General features: G+C 46.3%; 1 protein-coding gene across 3 annotated transcripts in view; it reads right to left on the bottom strand.

The window, feature by feature from the left end:
• The window catches only part of ZFP64 (ZFP64 zinc finger protein), a 93,962-nt gene that overhangs the window by 49,356 nt on the left and 28,178 nt on the right, over nt 1-16,428 (bottom strand). For 2 of the 3 annotated variants that reach the window (XM_039229971.1, XM_039229972.1), the window contains exons 5-6: nt 13,804-14,055; nt 5,984-7,785 (exon numbers count right to left, since the gene is read on the bottom strand). In XM_039229971.1, coding sequence (XP_039085902.1) covers nt 6,503-7,785; nt 13,804-14,055 — 1,535 coding nt within the window. In that variant the 3' untranslated portion in view covers nt 5,984-6,502. Of the gene's footprint in view, nt 1-5,983; nt 7,786-13,803; nt 14,056-16,428 lie in introns of those variants that run through there. The other variant, XM_039229973.1, reaches the window with a different exon arrangement.

Genomic DNA, 16,428 nt, shown 5'->3' with positions numbered 1-16,428 from the left:
TCTAATATTTTGCTTTTACTTTAATACAAATGGACAATAGATAATCTCTTTGGCAAACTAAGGAGAAGACTGAAAATTAAAAAAAAAAAAATCAAAACAAAACCAGAAACGCCCCCCTAGAAACCAGTCGCAATAAGAAAGCTGATAGGGGCACCTGGTTAGTGGCTCAGCTGGTTAAGCGTCCGACTTCGGCTCAGGTCATGATCTCGCAGTTTGTGGGTTCAAACCCCACGTCGGGCTCTGTGCTGACAGCTCAGAGCCTGGAACCCGCTTCAGATTCTGTGTCTCCCTCTCTCTCTCTGCCCCTCCCCCAGTTTCACTCTGTCTCTCTCACACAAAAATAAATAAACATTAAAAAATTAATAAAAAAAGAAAGCTGACTGATCTCCCCCAAATGCCAAAGATTTAAAAATAATTTTAAGAGGATTTTGAATGGAGTTATAGAACTGGCGACCTGAACTCTAGAGCAAAGTGAATGATTTTTCTTTTGCAAAATATAAATGGCCAAAATTGAGCCACATCGGCTATAAAACCTGCAGACTGGTAACTGTAGAAAAAGTTGAGAAGTTTTGTTAAGTAAGGATGTGTAAGGAAAAAGGGCTGCAGCCTTCATAAGAAACGGATCATTCCTGAGACAGCAAAATTATGGCCAAGTCCTTGAAAAAGACCAAGTTCCTTGAAAAAGAAGGAAAGAGCTCCCATGTATCTTCAGAGTAGCATCACCCACAACGAACAAGCAAAAATCAGAGCACAAAAAAGGAACCCAGAGATCAATGGCACTTATGGATAGAGTTGTGAAACTTTCAAGTGAAATACAGTAAACGCAACCTCGCAGTGTGTTAGAAGAATCAGCCAAGGTGACTGAGGTGGCTTATTCCAGGAATGCAAGGTGGGTCAGGACCAGGCTACATGAATTCGCTACATCCGCATACTTAAGTGCAAACCCCAAAGAGTTAGGGCAAGACACTCAAAAGGTATTTGATAAAATTCAGCAAACTAACCTGATAAAAACTCTGAGTGAAAAGTGCAGAAGAAAGTGACCACAGTGCTAGAAAAACTACCGCTCAAAGGAAGAGAGTGTATCATATTAAGTGGGGAAATTCTGAAGTTATTCACACTAAAATTGGAGACACAAAAAGATTCCAGCCATAACCACTCCGCTCGGAGGCTCAGGCTAATTGCAATTGAACAAGAAAACAAAGTAGCATAAATGGTACAAGATAAGACAAACTAGAAATGAGATGACTGTATTAAAACCCTTGTAAATTATATTTACGGGAGACCAAGAGTTTCTAATAAATACTGATGGTCAATTAATAAGGTTTTTAAAACATTTTATTTTTACTTATTATTATTATTATTTAATGTTTATTTTTGAGAGAGAGATAGCAGGAGCGGAGGTGGGTTGAGGTAGGGAGAGAGGGGAACAGAGGCGGGCCCTGTGCTGACAGCAGAGAGCCGGATGTGGGGCTCGAACTCACAGATCGTGAGATCATGACTTGAGCCAGAAGTGGATGCTTAACTGGCTGAGCCACCCAGGTGCCCCAAAAGATTTTATGTAATCTCTCCACCCAACATGGGACTTGAATTTATCACCCTGAGATCAAGAGTCACATGTCCTACCTACTGAGACAACCAGACGCCGCAATTAATAAGAATTTTTGCTAAGGGAGCTCAATATAGGCAAATATGTCAAATATAGCCATTCTTTATATGCTTACAACAAATAATTATTTTGACATGGAAAAATCCTATTTGTAATTATAGTAAAAGTATACAATAATAAGGAAATGCAGGCCTCATAAGAATACATTGTCTATGAAGAAAACAATGTAATTTTATTGAATAATGATCACCACAGGATTTGTACAAAGGTTTTTGGGTGTAAGAGTTAACATGATCTAAAAAGTCATACTGTTTATAAGTGCAGTATCACACTGACGCATTTCTAATAGAAATTCTCAAAAGGTTCTTTTTCTGGGGAGGGGAGCTGAGAAGTACTGCATAAATCAACAGTTCACTTGGAAGAAAGAACATCTAAGAATTGCTAAAAAAATTTTTGGAAAAGAATAGCTAGACAGAGGCTTTGTGATTCTCAAGGATAGTGAGGCTTATCTTAGAGCTAATAAAATAAAATACGTGTGGCTGTAAATCGGAGAGGACATTAAAGATCAGCGAGGCAAATCAGAGATTCCAGAAATAGATCCAAGGGTATTCGAGAACTCCGTCTACAGGTGAAATTAGGATTTCAGTTCCGACGAGAATAATATTTTATTTAACAAATGGTCCCGGCACATGTGATCACCCAAATCCCCATGTCCCATGTGCATAGCTAGGAATTGCTGCTGCAGTAAGTTAACTAAAAACACACAACAAAAATATTAAAGGAAAAAAATCTTTTTTTCATCTCAGGGGAAGAGAGGACTCAGGAGCTTTAAGTGAAACAAGACAAGATTCTGCCTCTAGAAAAAGATAGTTCATTTTGCATGGTGATGGACAAGAACAGTCCCATGACAAAGGACGGGAGGGAAGAGAACTCAGCAATGTGTGACAGACATGGGGTCCATGTCCCCAGGGCCCAACGACCCAAGGAGGAAAGTGAGGGAGAGTGCGTTTCAAGTTCACAGACAAGAGAAAGGCAAATCATCAACAAGTCTATATAGAGACGTCACGGAAATGCAGATTGAAACACCAGCTGGTGGGGCGCCTGGGTGGCTCAGTCGGTTAAGCGTCAGACTTTGGCTCAGGTCATGATCTCACGGTTTGTGGGTTCGAGCCCCGCGTCAGGCTCTGTGCTGACAGCTCAGAGCCTGGAGCTGCTTCGGATTCTGTATCTCCCTCTCTCTCTGACCCTCCCCTGCTCACGCTCTCTCTCTCTCTCTCTCTCTCTCAGAAATAAATAAAACATTAAAAAAATTAAAAAAAAAAAAAGAAAAGAAACGCCAGCTGGCGAAACGCACAGAGATCAGATGGCTCATTCCCCTCATCAGCTTGACAGAACTTGGAAAGACTGCTAACACCCAGGATTGGTGAGGGTTGGGGCACACGCCACCCATGAGACTACGGCTTCGAGACAGCCATCTGAATCTACCAAGTACAAACTACAGACGCTCACGGAAACTCCATAGCACAGCTGAACGTGAGCGATCATGTAGGACGTTTACTGTGACGGCTTGTAATGGCAAACGAACACCGAGCAGCCTGCACCTCCACGAGTCGGGAGATGGTTGAAGCATGCGTGGTAAGTTCATTCTACTGCCTCTCGCTTAAACAAAAAGTTAGAGATAGCTGTATTCACCCGCATTACTAAGTACACGGAGCAGTAAGAGCAACTTGCCAGGAAATATACACAGTGTGATACCATTACTAGAAAATTAGGAAAAAACCCTTTTCTATGTTATTTTTTGAGGCTATGTGTGTTAGTATGAACACGGAGAAAATGTAACATTACTAACCTTGGGTAGGATGAGAATAAAAAGGGGGCCGGAGATGGCTGGCTTGGTTTTGGTACAATTCTGTATATAGGTTGTTGCAAGGAACAAGTTTTGCTGTTGTGGTTTGTTTAAAAAAAAAAAAATCCAAATATGCATGTATGTGTATACATATGGATGTATATGTGTATGCAGAGGGCAGCAGCTAGCCAAGAGGCCAAGATATAAAAGGAAATATAACATATAAACAGAAAGTAGTATGTTTCCATCCAAACCTGACTCTACAGCTGGAGCGGAAGACATATATACGTGTAGAGACAAAGGAGGTCCATCAAAAAGGAAAATCCATCAGAATGGTCACAATTTGTATGTCCGGGTGGTAAGAGTACTAGTAACTTTAATTTTAAAAAATGTTTATTTATTTATTTTGAGAGAGAAGAGGATGCAAGTGAACATTCAGGGGAAGAGCAGAGACAGGAAGGGAATCCTAAGCTTGATCCCACAAACTAGGAGACCGTGACCTAAGCCGAAATCAAGAGTCAGGCATTTAACCGACTGAGCCACCCAGACGCCCCTGGTTACTTTAATTAAAGAAAAACAATATGTGTTTCGCATCTTTTCTACCTTGAATGAACATTACATTTCTAATCAGGGGAAAAAAATCCTTCAAAAGTTGAAAAATAAAAGGGAGGGCGCACTTTGGGGAAAAAAGAGAGATGTAGAAAAGAAGTTCATGGCACTAGAAGTTTCCCAGATAATAATGAACAGCTAAATAGTGGTTTTTAAAGTTTATTTATTTTGAGAGAGGAAGCATGAGTGGGGGGAGGGCACAGAGAGAGGAACCCAAGCAGGCTCCTCACTGTCAGTACAGAGCCTGATGCTGGGCTCGAACCCATGGACCATGAGATCACGACCTGAGCCAAAGTCAGATGCTCAACCAACTGAGCCACCCAGGTGCCCTTAGCTAAATAGTATCCTAAAGAGCTGTAAGCAAGAATCCTAATGCAGTGAAATTATTAAAATATTAATATAGTATGCTAGAAGCTTTTTCCATTTCTTCCCAAACCACGGTTAATGACTCACTATATCCATTGCTAATAGGAAGATAAACTGTGGCAACCCCACCACCCCAGAACCTTCAGAATTGTGTTCAAATATTAGGGATCAAAGACAGAAAGGAGACAGCTCGAACTCTATAACTATTTCCTAAAGGAAGCTGACTTTCCTATTTCCAACAGGCAAATGCTGAAGGCTTTGGCATCACCTTTGTGTATTTCCTTAGTTTGTTATTGGCAGAGATAAAGGGAAGGAGGGTAACATCTTTAAAAATGAGCTGATCTGCAGGAGAATTTTAATGTTTGTGCGCCAGAAAGGTCAAAGTGGTGAGGACTCTGGTAAACATATAAGTGTTTTGGGGACACCTGGCTGGCTCAGTCGGTTGAGCATCCGACTCTTGATTTTGGCTCAGGCCATGGTCTCGTGGTTCATGAGTCTGAGCCCACATCGGGCACTGCACTGGGAGTGTAGAGCTTGCTTAGGATTCTCTGTCTCCCTCTCTGCCCCTCCCCTGGGCGCTCTCTCTCTCAAAACAAATAAATAAGCAAACATTAAAAAAAAAGTTAGGAACCTGGGTGGCTCAGTTCGTTGAGCGTCCCATTTGGGCTCGGGTCATGATCTCATGGTTCATGAGTTCGAGCCCTGCATTGAGCAAGTTGCTACAGCGCAGAGCCCGCTTCCGATCTTCTGTCCTCCTCTCTGCCTCTTCCCCGCTTTCACTCTTTCTAAAAATAAAGAAATCTTTCAATAAATAAATAAATCTTTAAATAAGGTTAAAAAATGTGTTTTTGTAACATTGGAAATGTTTCTCTCACAAGAGAAACCTCCTCTCCTCACCAATCCTTGGTGACACTCTGTGAGTGCATGTTTCATTCCTTCAGTATGTACTCAGGGCCCACCATGAGTTGAAGATCATGCTGGAGGCTGGAAATCAGAGGTAGCCACCCTCAAGTTCACGGCTTTGGGGGCTAAGCGGGCGTGATTCTAGCTTGCTCTCTGGCGCCACCTACTGATCAAACAGCATTTCAATCCAAAACAATAACATTTGAATTTCCCTCTCCTCGTAGAGCCTGCGCTTTCAAAAACCGGAAGTGCTTTCCCAGCCCCCCCCTCCTCTGGTCCCGGGGACTGCACGTATATTGATATTTAAAACAATGCACCCAAGAAAACTATCCTAAACGTAAGTAGGAACTCACATCACATTTGCATCTAAGCAGAAACGTCAGGTTCCTCAGTCTCACGTTTCAAAATGGAAATGCTATCTTTGGGTCACTTTGGGCACCATGCCTACTTAAGTTGCCTGGTGAAGTCAGCAAGATGTTTATATAATATTTATCAGAGGACTGAAAACCTTCGCTTCCTCAAACTGTCTTTTAGTTATAGGATAATTTACACCCCATCATGCCCCACTCACACTGTGACTCTCAAGAATCATTAACATTCAGTATATTTTACTCACATATCAATTTATTAGGAAACCACTCCTTTCATTCTCATTAGCACTAAACATTTTTTTTTTTTTGGTGGGGGTGGGGTCCAGGATCCATGTTAACATTATGTAGAAAATGGTCCTCTCGCCAATAGATTGGTATCCATGTACTAAAACACTAGTGGCCCAAACTCCAGGGAGTATTTCAGAATGGTAACTCAAGAGAGGTTGGGAAGTCCCGTCTCCTACACACATTGAATGAGACTGGGAAAAAAAACCCTTCTCAGAACTGGGAAATCAAACTGGACAAAACAAATGTATTCACTACTCAACGCATTTAATTCCAACCCCTACTTGGAAACACCCTGGGAACATTTAAGGAAAACCCTACAACAGTTATCAGAACACGGCGATGTCAGAGGTGATCTCAGTTATTACAGCATTAAAAAATTATATAAGCAGTATAAAATTACGATTTATTACGAGGGGCGGGGTTTCACAACAATCCTTAAAAACATTAAGAGCAAACCTCTCACAGAATTCTATTTATGACTTCCCGTTTCCCCTTTCTTTGGGTTTCTCAGTGCTAATCTGGAATGGAATCCGCCGGACACAGCAAGGCCGGGTGGGTCCCCCCTTGGATGATGGAGTAAGTCTGCTTGGGTAATTCTTGCTGCGAGGAGGAGGAGAATATAGGCGGCGCCGTGGTGGCCACGGCGATGTTCTGCCCTCCGTCGCTGACCACGGTCACTTCGGCCGTCCCCTCCTGAATCAAGGCGTTGAGGCCTTCAAAGTCCGTGCACGTGATACCCGAACTGGTGATAAAGGTCTGGCTGCCGGAGCCTTCCGGGGGGCTGCCTGGGGCCGCGGGGATGAGCGTCTGGTGCAGCGCGGGCGCGTCGGTCTGGTCGTGGGCGGCCAGCAGCACCGCCGGCTGGGCCATCGCGCCCGCCTCGCTCGCGCACCCCGAGGGCGCAGGGGGCGCGATCAGGTTGACCTGGCGCAGAATCTGCAGCCGGCCGCTCCCCGGGAGCTCCTCCGGGCTCTGCGCCACCAGGCCGGGCGGCACGATGTTCACCGCGGCGGCCGCGGCCTGGATGATGGTGTTGGCCTGCGGCACCTGGTGCCCCACGATGATTTTGACGCGCCCCTCGCCGAACGCGGGCGCCGGGCTGGGCGGCAGCGGCACGCGCAGCTGGCCCACGGCGAGGGGCGCGGCCGGCGGCTTGCCGGGCTCTATCTGCAGCTGCAGCACGGTCACGTCCGGGGTCTTACTCTCGTGATACTCACTGTGCTGCCTCTTGTGGCTGCGGAGCGAGTCCTCGCGCATGAACGAGGCCTCGCACACGTCGCAGTGGAACGTCTTCTTGGCGTCCAGCTTGGCCACCTGCCGGCCGCTCTGCCGGCCCGCGTCCTTCCTCTCCGGGGCCTCGGCCTTGACCATGTCCGCGTGGAACTTGCGCATGTGCTTGCTCAGGTTGCTGGGCTGCTTGGTGTCGAAGCTGCAGTACTGACACTTGAACGGGCGGTCGGCGCAGTGCACGCGCTGGTGGAGGCGCAGCGCCGCCTTGCTGGAGCACGAGTAGCTGCACTCCGGGCACTTCTCCGGGTGCTCCGACTGGTGCGCGCGGCTGTGCTTGCGCAGGGTGGCCTTGCTGTCCCCCAGGAAGTCGCAGTGCGGACACTTGAAGTTATTCCCGCTGTGCTTGATGCGGATGTGCGACTTGAGGTTGCCCTTCATGGTACAGCGGACATTGCAGAACTCGCACTTGAAAGGCTTCTCCCCCGAGTGCACGCGCATGTGCCTTTTCAAGTCCGAGCTGATTTTGAACTTGGCGCTACAGAGCCAGCACTGGAAGGGGGCGTCCCCTGTCAACACAAGGTGAGTTTCGATAAGAACAGGCAGGCAACAACCACAGCGGATCCCCCCGAAGCACACACCAGAAAATCGCTTATACCAAGGCAGGCGGGTGGAGACCTTCTAACCGCAGCTGCTAGCCGCCCCTGGGAGAAAAAAAAAAGTGGGGTCGGGGGTCGGGGGCTTCTTTTCTTTCCCCAAACCTGAACCACCACCAGGACCGTTATAACCCCACAAGAAAAACGGGAGATTGAAAAGAGCTATTCAACTGTCCTAAATAAAAAGAGTATTCGTGAATACACTTCGTTCCTTAAACAACCATACTAGCATTCACGTCGCTAACGTGCCCGCTCTGCTAGTTAATGGTTCACAGTTGTGTGAATTTTGCATAATCCGTTGATTTGATTGAGTTACATGTTGTAACAGATTCGAGGACACGTTTTGGAATCAGCTCCATGCTCACTCATCAGAATAGTCTTTAAAAAGCGATTGAAAAGCCCGGCTTATACTTCATGCAGATTTTTATTAATAAAGACGTGTTTATTGCGCAAAATTTATTTATCCCACATTGCCAGCTGCGTTCTTTGCTTGTGAAGTTACGGAATCCAGCTGCTCCATTTTTTTTTTTTTTTTAATTCATGTTCGCTGAAAGATGAGCAGGGGAAAGTGAAATTGCAAACATCTGAGTGCATATGATATTCCAAATCTATTTCCTCAATGAATGGCAATTCCAAATCATCTATGGCACTGATAATTCAAGTGAATTGGTGACCCCTGCCCATTTGATTACTGGTTAAGCAAGCAAAGCAGCAGCTAACATTCGACGGTCGCTTCCGGGATGTCAGGCACTTTGCGGAGCACTCCAGGAGAATGGTCCCATTTGATGCTCCCAATATTCCCATGAGGTGGGGACCATTATCCCTAACCCTCCTGTACAAATGAGGCCTGGGCAGACTACATTATTTGTTCACGGTCACCCAGTACTACGTAGCAGGGCTTGGATCCGAACCCAGGCGGACTCCGAAGCTGGTGTTCTTAGATGCTGGGTAATTATCTGTGCATCGGGCTGATGTTCGCTTTCTCAGGCCATAAGCTCAAAGAAGGGATCGTGTTCCGGCTTTTTGGTATAAGGCCCAAAACATCACCGCGAACTGCTTTTTCATACATACAAATGAGGAAAGATGGCAGGGAGCGAATTTAACAAGCTTCCGCAAAACCGAGAAGCTCAAGGCTAAACAATGCTCTGTATGACCAGGTGCCCCAAGATGGTGCATACTAAGCTCTAGAGCGGGGAACGGTAAGCTGTAGCCTGTGGGCCAAGTCCAGCCCACAGCCTGTTTTTATAAATAAAGTTTTCTTGGAATTTAGCCACGCCCATGTGTTCATGTGTTGCTTATGGCTGCTTTATGCTACAAAGGCAGAGATGAGCAGTTGTGAAAGAGGCTGTATGGCCTGAAGCCTAACACAGGTCCTATTTGGCCGTTTATAGCAAGTTTGCTGACTCCTGCCTCGGAATGTTATTCTGAACCTCTTTGATGCTATCAACTCTTTTTTTTTGGCAGGTCAGTGAAACCCACGGACCCTTTCGTAGAATACGGTATAAAGACACAAAGGAAACTAAATTAAAATCAATAGGAATACAAAATAAACCAAATATATTGAAATAGTTATTTAAGAAATTAAAAAATAAAAATTCATGACATGGCAATGCATGTGCTTTACCAAAATCTTTTTTTTTTTTAATTTTTATTTATTTCTAGGAGAGAGAGAGAGACAGAGTGAGCAGGGGAGGGTCAGAGAGAGAGGGAGATACAGACTCTGAAATAGACTCCAGGCTCTGAGCTGGCAGTCAGCACAGAGCCCGACATGGGGCTCGAACCCACGAACCGTGAGATCATGATCTAAGTGAAAGTCGGACGCCTAACCGACTAAGCCACCCAGGCGTCCCCCAAAATCTTTTTTTTTTAAAGTAATCTCTAGACCCACCATGGGGTTCGAACTCATGACTCCAAGATCAAGGGTTGCACACTCCACTGACTGAGCCATATAGGTGCCCCTAAACGTGTGCTGTATTAATGCATTAAATAAGAAGATCTAGCAGCAAGTCTAGAACTATAATACTTTCTAAATAGAGAAGAGCATAAATGATATGTTGATCCTTCTACAAGTGTCATGAAAATGTCTGCGATTTCTACTGGCAACAAGTCACACGCACTATTCTCAGATCACCTGCCTTTTTCATAACTGAAGGACACGGCAAATTTTAATACAGTTAGTGAAAGTGAAGGTGGAACTTTTTCCCCATCCAAGTTCATGGACCACCTAAATTCTACTCCTGCGTCACCGAGTGGAGGTATCTATGGACCCAGAATCATTGCTTCAGAAAATTCTACGAGGTTTTCCAGTTATATTCCTGCCCTAATTAGTGACAGTCTTTTTGCCTTTTTTTGTTTTAAGCCATCAGCAGAGGTGAAATCCAGAAACACCAGAAAATCAAATCTCACAGCTGAGTTGCAGAGTTTAACAGCACTTGTTGATACGAAACAAAGGTTTTAAATCCCTGGTTGTCGTCTTCTTCTTTAACCATAGATTTTTTTTTCTTTTTTAATATTTTTTAATGTTTATTGATTTTGAAGAGAGAGAGACAGAGTGTGAGCAGGGGAGGGGCAGAGACAGAGGGAGACACAGAATCTGAAGCAGGCTCCAGGCTCCGAGCTGTCAGTGCAGAGCCCGAGGCGGGGCTCGAACTCATGGACTGCAAGATCATGGCTTGAGCCAAAGTCAGAAGCTCAACTGACTGAGCCATCCAGGTGCCCCTAACCACAGATTTCTTAACTGAGGCATACTGGTCAGTAGTAGTTGCACAAGATCATAGGCGCTCTAAAACTAGTGACTACGTTTATTCCTGCCCACTCTGTGAGACTCACGTGTCTAGGACCTAGTAGGGACTTCATGAATGTTGCTGAATGAATAAGTAATGGATACATTTTAGCCGACAGATCTCTCTCGAGCTTAGGTTGCTGCTCAAACCACTGATGATGTAGCCAGTCTAAGGGATGAAAAGGGGTAAAAGCCAAATCCTATTAATTTTACAATTTGTGAATCGTGTAAGTGCCACAGGCTTATAAAGGGAAATGGACGTTCTACGGAGACTTTGCATAAATGGCACACATTTAAATTTTTAGAAAATTCACCTTTTCTACACCAACTTGAAGAGGCTACTATCAACAGTAAGTTTATCTTTCTAAGTAAAAATGGTTCGGGACCACTTCCCTATATGAATCCTTCAGCTCTTCTAACGTATGCTAGGGAGGTTTCTGAAGAAAACCGGTTGACCATCAGTTAGGCTGATGTCTGAACTTGCTGTCACAGATGACAAAAATGTTCCCAAATCTTGCCACCTCTCTTCCCTCCCTGTAGCTGCTACCTTTGCCATGTGTGTAATCATGCACGCTCTCCTGACAGGGCCAGGAACGCCCCCCATGACCCTCGACAGCCATGTCATCAGATTTGGCTGATGGCATGTTCACTAGGCTTCGTGCACGTCATGGCTCAGATGCACTTGTGCGCTGGGATCTGCTTGCTTGTCCCTCTGTCAGCTGTCACCACGAGAAGGTCAAGGCTGGCTCAGCCCTGGTCCCAGGAGGAGGATGGCGGAAATGTGGAGCAGTGCTGGATTCCAGCAGCCAAGACCAGTGGACAGACAGTCCATGGCAAGCAGATGCTCAGACACATACGTGAGTCCAGGCAAGATCAGAATTGCTGACGGGGCACCCAGTCTATCCCCGGCATGTGAACAGAAAAGGCATATTGTCATATCTGCTGCGGTTTTGTGGGGTTATTTGTTACGCTGCATCACCGTGATGACAGATAGCTGATACAGATATCGGCATCCAGAGACAGAATGCTGCCGTAACGGAGAACTAAGACCTGTAGCATTGGCCTTGGGACTTGGTGGCAGGTGCACACTGTTTAAAGGCAAACATTTGGTAACACTGTCACCTATAGTAACTTAGAAGATAGAGAATACACCTGCTGAACTGTGGACTTGAGCAGAGAGATCAATTCTGGGCAGAACCGTGAAAACATCTTATAAGCTGCATGGAGGAAGTCCTATAAGGAAGAGACAAACTCAAAAAAGAACTGGCCATTTTCTAAATGGAGTTCAGAGAGAATATAGAAAACCCAAGACGGGCTGGTTTAGATAGAATTTCTCATCTCCAACCAGCAAAAGGTTTTCAAAGTGAGACAGAAGCCCGGGGACAAAGATCAGATCCAGGGAGGTGATCTCTGGGGGAAGACCGAATGGTAAGCGACGGGTGTCGACGTAAAGGAAGGCTCTTTGTTAAAATCTCCGACAGAATTAAGTTGGCGCCAGGGAGGTTCTCCGCTGGACACGGAGTCCTAGGACTCTCCAGTTTTTCAAGAGCAGAAGGTTTGAGGCCCAAAGTGCCCACAACTGGGTTCGGAGGAAAGAAAGGGCTCTGAAAGAATTGTGGGGATGGTACAAAGATACACAGGATGCCTCTACCAGCAAACCTCTCCCCAGCCTAGACTCAAAGAGCCCTACTTCGGGTAGGCAGGAAGCAGGCTGAGACAGTTCCTCAAAGGTACGTTTTCCACTGCTATTCAGAAGTGGCTCAGGCAGGTGACAGGAAGACTGTTGCGGTGAGGATGGTCAGGATCTAGGGAGCTGAGCCCAGGCCTAGTCGGGAAGCATTCCCTGTCCCCAGAGTGCGGGGACCTGGGGACATCTGCCCAGAGGGATCTTGGAAATCTGTGGACCAGTGACTGCCAAGTACTTCCCGTTCTTCCCCTTTTGAGCAGCAGCATTTACTGGAATTACCCTGGCTCCGTTTCACCAGTGTACATCGGGAACGTAGGAACACACGACTACTCTTGTCCCTTCAAAGGTCTCTAGGTTAACAGAAGCCATACCCAGACCTGGTGGAGATCACAGGGTCTTGTCTTTAAGCTTGATCCTGCGACTGGGTGTGACTTAGTGGATCTCAGGAAGGAGACTATATCTTCATGTCAGACACGTGAGGGACGGTGGGTGGGCTGCGGTTGTTTGCAGAAATGGCCCCACGTCTTTACCCCCTCCCCCCCCAATCTCTGGCCTCTGCATGACCCTGGCGGTGACCTTCCACTATGGGCGAGCCCAGCCCCATCCATGACACCAGGCCCGCCCACAGAGCCTACTTCAGCCAATGGGATGCAAGCAGAGGCTTGACTGGGGCTTACCCCCTGGGGAATGCATTGCCTGTCCCCTGCCACAGTCATGAGAGGGACAAGGCTGGGGTAGCCCGCTGGCCCCAGAAAGAGGAAGAGAGGCATGTGGAGCAGAGCCAGACTGCCCCAGCCCAGTCACGTGCAGAGCCGGCTAACCCAGATCCCCAGCCAAGGTCAGTGGACAGACACCCAGCCTTTCCCCACAAGTGTGATTGAGTCCCACCAAGATCAACACGGTGTTCAGCCAGCTGGCTAGACCGGAAGCACGTGAGCAATGAACGCTTATTATAATACGCCGCTGAGGTTTTGTAGCGGTTGTTACACGCATCACTGTATCTATAGCTAACTGATACACTTGCTCAAAGGAAGACAAACATAACTGGTTAAGTTACCTACTCTGCCAGGTTGTTCCACGAAGCCATGCCCATACTGAGCTAATCCGAGCATACTTCAAAAAGGATGGAAATAATACGGAAGCTACGCAGAAATGGACTAAAAGTGCATTGTTTATATTCATATCTCTATTTCATGTAGCTCACCTCCTCAATCAAACGCCTTAGAAGTGAATAAGGTATAGAGTCACATAAAGATACACATACGGTTACAAACTCCATGTTCTTCCCCGTTGGACGGAGCAGAGGCATTTCTGGGTGGGTGCCAAGCAAACCCGCACACAGTGCAATGACCACACGCCCCCAGTTCGTTTACTGAGCTTGCGACCCGATGCTCTGGGGCTGCTTCTGATCTAGATAACAGGAAGCTAGGAGCACGGAGTGAGAGCAGGGCCAGAGACCTACCTGTGTGGGACCGCAGGTGCACTGTGAGCTGGCTGGAGTTGCGGCTGGCGTAGGGGCAGATCTGGCATTTGAAGGGCCGCTCGTCAGAGTGTATCCGCAGGTGCTTGTTGAGGCTGCTGCTGTCGGCTGCTGCGTAGTCACACGTCTTACACTTGTAGGGCTTCACGCCCGTGTGGCAACGCATGTGTGTCTTCAGCTTATCCTTCCGGCTAAAGCACTTGCCGCAGACTTCACACTTGTGGGGCTTGTCTCCTTCAAACACACACACACACACACACACACACACACACACACACACACACACAGATGGCATCAGAAAATGGTACTGAACGAGACAAAGTTACTTCCCACTGCCTTATGAGAAGAGTGATATGCAGTCGCCGAAGAACATCTAGAAACGCCCTAAAGCTACACAGAACATTTGCAAAGAGCTGACTAACGTGCTGGGAGAGGGGGAGTTTCTTCTATTTTGCCTATTGGTATTTTCTAACTTTTCCTACATCGAATAGGAGTTCCTTATTAGTTAAACATAGAGGTGACTCAAATTGTTAAAGGACAGCTAAGTAAACTAAGAAACTGGCTGAGGTCTCGGTCCATTCTCTCCCTTTCCTTCACAGGCCCACCCTAACACGCAGAGGCGCTAAGGTTTCGGGGAGCTCCTGGCTATGCAGCCCGAGGCTCTACTGCTCAGCCTCGCCTGCAGCGAGGTGATTCTGCATCAGAGCCCCCCTCGATGAAATAGCAGAGAAGGCAAATGCGCTCCTTTTGTAAAATGATGCTGCTTGTCTTTTACGTTTTGCTTTCCACCCTTCCTGCCGGCCGTTTCCAAGACCAGGGGTGGACTGGCAGGCGTGGGCAGGAAGCCCACAGATGGCGGGTCACATGACTTGACACACCGTAACGATATGGAAGGAGCCGAGGTTCTTGGATGATTTCGTAGGACAGAGCTGCCTCCCTGCCCTCGACCACCTGCTTTACCTCCGGACAGTTATGTGAGAGACACACAAACCCCCACTGCGTACGAGCTGCCGGCTGGGTTTCTTTGTTACAGCAGCTTAGCCTATACTCACTAAGGCACATGCCAACTTATCACCCACGAACAGCTGCTTATTTTTGATGGAGATCTCTCCAATTATTTACGTGCATATGTGTGTATGTTTGGTACCAAAAATCCTCTTGGCTAACATCAACTTAAACACTGTTTGAAAGGCACTGTGCCTCTCAGTGACTTTCCTCAATCCCGTCAACAACTGGGCTTAGAACCCATGATTGTTTTGCTTTCTGAGCCAAATGCAGTGGTGCCTCCCCGCTGACTACTTTCTTGCACTCAGAGTAATTTCGATCATCTTTTCACATCATTAAATATCTACAACACGATTTTTAAAGCTGACGTATTTCACCGTATGGACGGAGCATAAATTATTGAACCAATTCCCTACCTGGCCGCTCTAACTGGTAAAGCAGATATGTATACAGGTGTGGAAAGAGAACCATTATTAGATGAAAAACAGCAACCTGTAGTGACGGTATATATAACAGTAACTGCATAAAAGATGGGAAAAATAGATTCTCTGTGTTTTTAGGCCCAGTATGGGTATGCCAAAATTTAAGAATAAGACACAGGACACTATTGACACTGGTGACTTCAGGTCTATATTGTATATTGGATAAGGAAGTGGGTGTAAGTCAGGATCTCCCCTTTTTACTTTATATATTAAATATATGACTTTTGGCCAAACTGTAAGTAGCCAAGTGCTAAACTCAATCGTCAGCCAAAGTTGATCACTCTTGCATTAGACCAAACATCCGGGATTTAAGAATACATCTACAAGGGTATGAAAGAGGGGTGCCTGGGGGGGGCTCAGTCGGTTAAGCCTCTGACCTCGGCTCAGGTCATGATCTCAGTTTGTGACTTTGGGCCCCGTGTCAGCTGGGCTGACAGCTCAGAGCCTGGAGAACTTCCAATTCTGTGTCTCCCTCTCCCTCTGCCCTTCCCCTGCTCACACCCTGTCTCTCTCTTTCTCTCTCTCTCTCAAACGTAAACATTAAAAAAATTTTTTTAAATGAAAGGGTATGAAAGATTTTAATTTTATTATTGAAAATGTTAGCCGTCAAATCAAAAACTCCACGAACAATAATTTCTCATGGCTGTCAGCTGCGGATTAGCTCCTGTGGTCGCCATCCTCCGTACCCGCCGCAGTGAGCAGGTGCCGGAAGCTGGTGAAGAAGGATGGTTTCCGGCCAGTGAAGAGCCTGTCAGTGTTACTCCTGGCCACACCCTTCTCTCTGGAAGTTCCGAAGGTGAGGACACCTTCTCATCAGCTCTCCGGCTTGAAGATGTGATCGGAGACGCCGCAGTCATGTAGAAACTATCCTACAAACCTAGGCTCAGTTAACCATGTGTATAAGGTTCTCCCTAAAGATCTGCAGAAACAGACTCAAGGTCATTGCTTCACTCAGGTATTTATTGTGTTTCCTCAATCATCATGAATGATTTCAGCACTTCACTCCGGCGATGATGAGTATGCTTGACTGATGGCATTCCTATCAAACCCACATGGAAAGAGCTACTGTTTGTTACATCAAGAAGGCTTACCCAATATTTGAGACTTAATAGCTTAACAT

The sequence above is a fragment of the Hyaena hyaena genome, unplaced genomic scaffold, assembly GCF_003009895.1.
Source record: "Hyaena hyaena isolate Hyena2069 unplaced genomic scaffold, ASM300989v1 scaffold_42, whole genome shotgun sequence".
In the NCBI taxonomy this organism is placed as follows: Eukaryota; Metazoa; Chordata; class Mammalia; order Carnivora; family Hyaenidae; genus Hyaena; species Hyaena hyaena.
This window is presented reverse-complemented; position numbering and strand designations above follow the sequence as displayed.